At 39.7% G+C, this 8,595-nt stretch overlaps 1 protein-coding gene across 1 annotated transcript; it reads right to left on the minus strand.

The window, feature by feature from the left end:
• Positions 1–265: 265 nt before the first annotated feature.
• mbpa (myelin basic protein a) lies at positions 266–7,397 on the minus strand. Its single transcript, XM_062436510.1, has 6 exons — positions 7,173–7,397; positions 5,257–5,352; positions 4,713–4,739; positions 3,566–3,586; positions 2,077–2,160; positions 266–1,540 (listed from the first exon to the last, which is right to left on the minus strand). The coding sequence occupies exons 1-6, from the start codon at positions 7,290–7,292 to the stop codon at positions 1,511–1,513; spliced, it is 378 nt and encodes a 125-aa protein (XP_062292494.1). The 5' UTR covers positions 7,293–7,397; the 3' UTR covers positions 266–1,510.
• Between the last annotated feature and the right edge of the window lie 1,198 nt (positions 7,398–8,595).

Below are 8,595 nucleotides of genomic sequence, written 5' to 3' on the forward strand. Positions count from 1 at the left end.
TCATGGGTTGAATGGGGGGCAAATACAGCTCCTCCCACCCCCACCCCATTGTCCATTATTGTCATTCTTAAGGATACAATTTGGTCGGATTTTCTTTCTTTTAAAGACTTGCACCAAAAGCTCACTGCTGTCTTGTCTCAATCACCCAAGAATGCTTTTTTATTACAAGTCAGAATTTTAATATTTTCTTTCATTAAAATTGAAGTTTTTATTTTACCTCCATGGAAAGAAAGAAATGGTCAGATTTTAAAACACAAAACAACTCTTACAGGAGAGAAGGATTTTTATTTCCAGTTAGGTTGAACATTAAAAAAACAGTTTTACATTATGAGGAAACACAACACTTATTTTTCTAAGTATCATTTCCTAATACTGTAGCACCACCACATATCAGCAACCTCAGAAAGAAACACATTTACAGTGCTTTTGACTATTCGGTTAAAGTGAATGTACACACATATCATGTACAAATGAGAGCGGCAATGTAATTTACGATGGACAAAATAAAATCAACATGCGTCAGAACACTTGAACATGAACATACTGCCCTTCAAGACTGAACTCCTTCAGCCATCTTGCTTCTTCCCCCTTAAACCTTTGAATCACTTACAATCTGACCATCAGATAAAACAAACCTTCTGTCTGTCATTTCTTAAATAAAAAACAAACAACATTCAAACTTCAAACTTGATTTAAGATGCACGCAGACAAATTACTATAAATGAAAAAGATGCAACATCTACATAGGAAGTGTGCAGAATAGTCATTTTTAGGACATTTCTCAGTCATGAAGCAGTGCATTTAAAAAGGGCATTTTTCACTTGATAGACTTACATAGCATCATATTGTACATGTTTATTAATCACACTGAGGCACAGTGAAATAAAAACTGTTACAAAAAACAATATTAACTACTCATACGTTTCCAGATGTATTTCCAGAAGCATTTCTTTTGCAACATACATTTCACTCAAGCACAACAACCACAAACAGGACTGATCTCTGTCTAGAGTTCTCATATGAAACAAAAAACAAGGGCGAGTTTGGCGTGTGAGTCTTGTTTCTAGAAAGATACATAAAGCATCACTCGTATACAAAATGCAGACAACAGGAGACAAATAGAAAAACAAACATCTGCCATAAACGAACCTCGGACACCAGACAACAGACACTAGCACCATCAGATCAATGGGTGTTTTTTACAGAGATATTTAACTAAAAGCATGACCAAACCTCTTAAAGCCTTAAACAGCTAAATAATGACTGAGATATCCTCAGAAGTAGGATTAAATGAAAACTGGCACAGTATATTCCCATAGAGTGGATTTAAAACTGCGCCAAAGTTGTTTCACTGTCTAAAGATACACAAAGTGTTAGTGGGTTAACATTTCTTGAGGTTGTGAGTCCGCCGTATGCAGATCTGATCCTCCTCCTCCTTCATCCTGTCCCATCGGTGATGGATCTGTGGTTTTGTCCTCGGCGGAAAGCTTAGAAGATGGTGCTCCAGCGTTTAGGGGGGGGGGCGGGACTTGGTATCTCCCTGGAGAGAAGATGGAGGAAGATGAGGTGGATCGGAAAAACATTTATTTTCTATCCCCAAAGATGGCTTCTAAGAGCAATTTGGGGTGATGTAGTTTTCAATGAAAACTATGCTGAAAGTTCATGGGTGATGTGATTGTCAAATAATTCACATTTAGTGGGATTGAGGTAGATCATCCAGACTGAAAATAAACCTTCAAAAGAGTCTAGGTAGATGGGAATGATTCAATATATCGATGAATATGTGTAAGGGAGATTACATTCTTGGTTTTAAATATGTGCAAAATGTTGCTCCTCAGCTTGTTAGTTAATTATGATGACAGGCTGCTGTGAAAGCATGTTGATGAAACATGATGCATGAGAAACTGAAAGGTGGTGAATCATTATATTTATTTATTACTCACTGATCTCTGTTGAGAGCATCACTGTTGTATTTGGGCAAACACAGATAGGAAACAGTGTTTATGAGGTCCAGTTTTACAGATGAAAAGAGCAGATATTTAGGAAAAGGTGGAGGCAAATGTGAGGTTAGCTCACCAGGTTGAAGAGTCTGGACAGTGTGCTTTGGTCTCTGCGTCGTCTGATGGGCGACTTTGTGCTCTCAGCACGTGGCGACGAGGCCTAGAAAAAAATGCTCTGTGAGCTCAAATGGAGACCTGAAACCAGGGCCTGAAACCAGGTTTGTTGCTTTGTCATTTGTGTAACCTTTAACCAAACATTTAATTCATTTTACATTGATGATCTTTTCTCTACACAAGATGAGACACTTTTTTACCTCGGAGCATCAGAGATATGAGACTACTTTACCAAAATGCCAAGCACAAAACGATTGATTAAAAAGGTTTTGTTACAAAGGACACAGTTATTGCTGTTGTTGAACAAAAACCACATATCCACAAAAATAATGTGCTTTGCTGCAACCTAAATTTCCCATGTGGACAGTAAAAGTAAAACGTGAAGATTTTGCAATTCAAGATATTATTGACAAGTTTTAAAAATTGATACAATATATAACCCTAATCTCTGGGCTGCATGTAAGAAGAGGGAAAAATAATAAAGGTGCAGGTATGTGGTTTCTCTGCAACAGCAGCAATGTGACATGGAAGAAACAGTTGTCTCTGTTCTTTGATCTGTTATTGTGAGAGAGTAACGTGGTTGACACATGAAGGGAGGGAAACATGAACATGTGAAAGGACCTGACTCAGATAACAGCAACCTTTAGGAGAAGGAAAAGTGAAGAAAAGTGGATGACAAGGACAAAGTAAGGCCCACAGTGATGGAGGATATTGCTGTCAAATCACACATGCAGCTGGACAGCTGTAAGGCTAGACAGATGAGAAGACAAAAAGGAGGTGGGAGGCCAAAACAGATAAATTGGTGAATCATCTCTGGCACAGAGGGATTGAGGTGTTATAGAGAACTAGATGTGGGAAAAAAGAGGAGGAATAAGAAGAGGAGGTGGAGGGTGATGCAGGTCAAGAGGTCCTAAGAGAAATTGTTTACCGGTTGTGGTTCATAAATAGTTGAGCTGTTTCAAAGTCATCCAAAAGCAGCGAGCCGCTCTGGATTGAAGCAAAGAAGATTGGGAAATGGAAATGTAATAAATGTACCAATGAGCCAAGCTTGCTGGTTTCAATCATGAATAAATGAGTCTTTTCCACTAATCAGTCAATGAAAGTGATTTACTGCAGTGCCTATCAAGTGTGAGCTGATGTCAGATTTGCCTTTCAGCTAAGCTATATAAACTCTGGTGAACCAGCCCTCCTTTTGAATAAGTCTTGATTCCACTGGCTTATGTATAAAAGATATTTCTCATCAAGGAGGAAAGCACTGACACAGAAAGTGAGAAAGAGGACAGAACGTGGATGGTTAGGTAACAGGTGCACTGCAGACAAAGGACACACTGCGAAGGAGCTTTGTATAGACAGATTTAGACGGGATCATTGCTCACACACAAACACACAGAGCGGTGCAGTCAGCTGTGTGGCTTTTGTTCCATTCAAGAAGGTAAGATAGTGAGACGTACCAAGCCCAAGACATCTCTCCACTGGACATGAAAAAGAAACAAACAGTAACATGATGAGATAAGACATGTGACACGGTGCCTGCATCCTCCTCAAAACAACTGAGAGTCCTCCAGTTAAAGGCATTCGGTGGTGTGCATAGCAGTGATGTGGTGGTAATTTAAAAAGTGGTTAACTATGTTTCCTACCGGTGATTTCTTTTACAACTATCTCCAATAAATGACTGTAGGTAAATATTTCCTCCAGCCGATTCTCTCTACGATGGCAACCACATGGCTTCCAACCTTTTGGTTTGTGACCCCTTAAAAGGAAGAATAAGTGGTTCCATAAAAGAGTGACTTTTCCCTTTAAACTTTCCCCAGAAAAAGGTAAAATTATTTGAACAGTGTTTACAAGAGAAAAATCAATGAACTGTGTTTCTAATTTCTTTTCCAGTTTATCAACTTGTGACCCCTCAGATTTATCTTGTGACCCATATGGGGGGTGGACCCCCAGTTTGGGAGCCACTAGCATAAAACATGACTGAAATATCTCAACAGTTATTGGATTATCGTGAAATTTGGTGCGTTGATGCTCCTCACAGGATGGTGTAACTCTGACCAGTGACATAACTGGGTGAAATTTCAGTTCGTCTTTTGATGGACAATACTAATGACATTCCCAGCCTCGGTTTTATGTTCAGTACCAATTAGCAAACGTTAGCTTGCTAACATGCTAAACTAGGATGGAAATACCTGCTAATCATCAGCATGTTGTCATTGTGAGCATGCTAACATACTAGTGTTAGCATTTCACTCAAAGCACGGCTGTGCCTAAGAAGAGCCTCACAGAACAGCTAAGCGTAGTGTTGTTATGTACTGAGTTATTGTTTTTAAGAAGTGAGACAAACCCAGTGAATAGTGATGAACTGTATCAGTTACCAATGTCACTGTGTGACAAATTCTTGTAGAGAGTGGCATGTGTCTTTATGTAATCCTACACAAAGTGGATTAAAGGTGTAAATCTAGAGCAAGTCAAAGTGGAGTCCATCGAAAAAAGAGCATTAGTAGATAGTCACATCTAAAAAAAAACAGTCAGGAGTAAGTTTGATCACCCTGCTGCCGCTACACCTCTGGCATATTCAAAAATATTGTGAAAAATGAGACTCACCCTGGATTTAGGTTCTGGAGTGGAAACCTGAGAAACACCAAGCGACGACGACAACAACAACAACAACAACAGAGTGATTGATTGCATCGAAGGGCAAGAAAACAGAAAAACAAATTCTGTTTTGAAATAAACCAACGATTGAGCTACTGATTGAAATCCCCTCCGATTCTTTTTCTTTATCAGTATGTAAATGACTCATGCAGCTTTGTAATCAGCGAGGGAGCGGCGGAAAACAGTTTAGCATGCTGTTTTTGAAATGCTGCCACCCTACTGATGCCAAGAGTTGGATCCAAAGTAAAGCAAAGGAAAACATTGACAATTACAGTCATACAGGGGTGGAAATCGGTTTGCTCTGTGTCTGTCTTGTGCAACTCGTGACAGTTTCAGACATCAAACTCTGGTGAGCTCTGAAGTCAGTCGTCTAAATTTAAACAAAACTCTGAATGTTAGCCCTTAGATGCAATAAGAATGACTTAATGTACAAGGTTAACACAAGATATATGATGTAATGCATACAATAGGATTTTTGAGCCAAACAACTTACAATGCTCCTGAAGAAATGCACCACAGCATTTTCATTGGTACGGCGGCGAGTGGAGGATTGCTGGGGTGAGGAGGCCAGGTGACCCCGGAATGACCCCTGAAAAGATTCACAGAGGTAAAGTAACTACATGATATGGTATACAACAATGTCAAGAAATGAAACTGGACTCAAATCAAATGTAATCAGGGTTTTAGACCCTCAAACATCATGTAACTCAACAGCAAAAATCTTTTTATGCATTAGTTATATTCTTGATCAAATTGGCTGACGTGAACAGACATCAATTCTTTCTTTCTTGGAAGTCGCTCGCAGCTGCACTGTGCCTCTTAATATAATAATTACAATAATTACAACAGCTTCAAGGCCCTACTGGATGGCAAGTCTTACAACGTGAGAGAGAAGCAAAATGAGGTAGATGACTCGTATGAGAAAAAAACTTAAAACCAATATAAAACCTGAAAATTAATTCAATTGAAGGCTACTAAGAAACCGAAAGGAAACAGCTTGCAAGATTTTTAGAGAGTAAAGGATGATGTGGTCGGCTACAGTGTCGTACTTTTAGAGCACATTTGAGAGATTTATCAGGTGGAGATAATCAGGAGTCAGTCAGAAGTCTTGTCTCTTTGTGGGTGTATGAAAGGTGCAGCTAACAAACCCTTCAGAGCAAGCCTCTTACATCTCTGTCTGCACTGCTGACAGCTGTTCATACTGTTTATCCTTGAGTCTGATGGAAATGTTTGAATTTCTGTTTTTCTGTCACTTTCCTGACTTTATGTTTCACCAAGCCAAAAAAAACAGCTGAAATAACCCCGAAAAGAAACAGATTTGTATACACAGATGCCTATTTTGAGGTTTTCTATTTGTACTGCATCATATGACAGGACAGAAGCCTTCAAAGTATGAAGGAAAAGATCTAAACATGACAGGTAAAATGCATCAAAATTGTGAATACATGAAATCTGAGGTCGGATGTCCTTGTGTTGCATCTAATCAGAAAACAGGCTTGGATGTCAGATGAAAGGAGCAGTGAAAGCAGCTATGATTTCTGAGGGTCCCTCCTATCACACAGTGTTGAATCTTGAATCTTGAAAGAGGCTTTGTCCGCACTTTTCCATCTGCAGTTCAGGGCCAGGCTGCCATTACAATCTAAATGTATCTGCACTGTGTGCGTGTAGTGTTGGCCTACACTGTCAATCATAGCATCTCATTGGCTCTGTGTATAGTGTTATATGTTTGCAAGCATGGGTGGAACAAAACTATGTAAACTCCCGAAAGGAATTAGAAATTATGAACTGCTTGATACAAATTTTCTCTTTGAAAAAGATCTAAACCTCAGTTCTCACTTCTCTTTGCAGCTTGTAAATGATGCTGAATTGCTGATCCAAAACTGAAGTGTTTCACTGGGTGAGTTAACTATCAGCTGGATTCAGCAAAAAGCCCTTTGGCAAGGCAATAAACTATCAAATGAGTAATGCAATTTTAAATGTCACTTTTAAAACTAACGACTGCTCCTCCAGGCCATTTTTGTAAATCAGTGTGTTTTAAGTTCAGCTCAAAATTTCTAGATAGTTTGTTTTACAAACTCTGCAAAGGCATTTAGACCATTTAAAGGGGATCAAAATATTTCTAAAACATCTTAATAACTGGTGATAAAAACTCACTAATAACAACTAATGACATGGAGAAACTCAAATATTAGTCTCAGTTTTGGCCTCACTGGCTTAAGAAATGTCACCAAATTCAATTAAGCACTAAACAAGCAGCACATACCACAGTGTTGCAGTACTCTTAAGAAAAAACAACTAAGGTGACTTTAAAGGGGAACATTGGAAAATTTAAAGTTCCACTGGAAAAAAAGAAAAGAAAAGAAAAACGAACTGTCCCTTTAGTGTAAATCCAGATGCATTGCTGCTCACCTTGCTCCTCTTCTTTTTATCTCCTCCGAAGAACTTGCTAATCGAATCCATCAGAGTGGGAGTCTTCTTTTTCCTGCCGAGCCCGAAAGTGCTCTGTCCTGAGGTGCTTGCTGTAGCCATGCTAGCTGTTGCTGAGGTTGGGTGAGATTGACCTTTGTCTACTCAGTAGTCCTCTTCCAAGACAGTCCAAAGCTCACAATGCCAACTTCTGACTCTGCTGCTGCTTCTGGGTGGTTTGCTGCCTTGCTGACGCTCAGGGGCTGTCTTTGAAGGTGTCGTCCCCCCCGGTCCCGGGGCATCATGGGACATGGGGAGGGTCAGGTGAGGGAGGGGGGAGGGGGGGGGGCTGCAACGGCAGTTAGGTCCATGGTTCTGGCTTGACTCCAGGCATTCTTTGGAGCTTCAGTGGCTGTGTCAGTCACTGCCGCCCTCCGCATGGGCCCGGCCATTGTTCCTCTCCCCATCTGCCTCACCCCGGCCGATGGGACAACAAGGGTTATCTATGAGTCTGAACTCACACCCTGATGCAAAGCAACCTGCAGCACTGTGAGGCCATTGTTGAGTCTGCCTCATGTATCTTCTTAATGGATTGTGTTTAAATTGGATGTACAGTCACCCAGATTAACATATGGAGACAGCCAGAAGAAAGGAAAAGCTTGTTGTGTGAAACATATCAAATCGTGTGAACACGAGCCAAGTATCTGTGTCTGCAGAGTAATAAAATAAATTCATGGTGACTCTGCATGTTTGGATTATCTGCATTTCTGGGTTTTCACATTGAAACCATGATTATTTATGCAGCTGCTCTAGCTTTTACAGCAAGTTTAATGGAGCCTCAAAAGTCGTATTTTGGTATTGAAAAATGAAAAATTTAACCAAAGTTTATGTTTTACTACGATGTTAAGTTCGGCTTTGAAGGCTGACGTAATGCACTAACAAAAAAGATCATTTTAAAGTGCAAAAAGAGTGAAGACTATGTTAACCCTAATCCTGTTTCCAAAATCAAAAGAATGAAATGTCTTGTTCAGTTTTTAAGCTCTAAAGTGCTCAGATTGATGATAAGAACATCTGCAGTTCAGTGACAACTGATCAAATATCATCTGTTGATGAAGGCCGTGTGCATGTACAGTTAAAAGCTTCTGAAAAAATGAGTTAAGTTAGAGGACCTAGAGTGAAGATTGTGTTGCCAACTGTCATGTTCTTATGTTGTAAGACTACTTGTTATATTTCCTTTATCGCCTGTCTTAAATGATTCATTCTCAATATCCACAAATGTGTTTCTGTCTGATTGTTTAAATATTTTTGAGCCATTGAGCAATATTGAACCATTACAAGGAGTCCTGGGTGTGTTGTTTCACCCAGAGTGGCTGCAGCAGCTAGTGGACAAAGCAAGATCTGTTGCAGGGTTAGTTGTGTTAGAAAA

The sequence above is a fragment of the Scomber scombrus genome, chromosome 16, assembly GCF_963691925.1.
Source record: "Scomber scombrus chromosome 16, fScoSco1.1, whole genome shotgun sequence".
In the NCBI taxonomy this organism is placed as follows: Eukaryota; Metazoa; Chordata; class Actinopteri; order Scombriformes; family Scombridae; genus Scomber; species Scomber scombrus.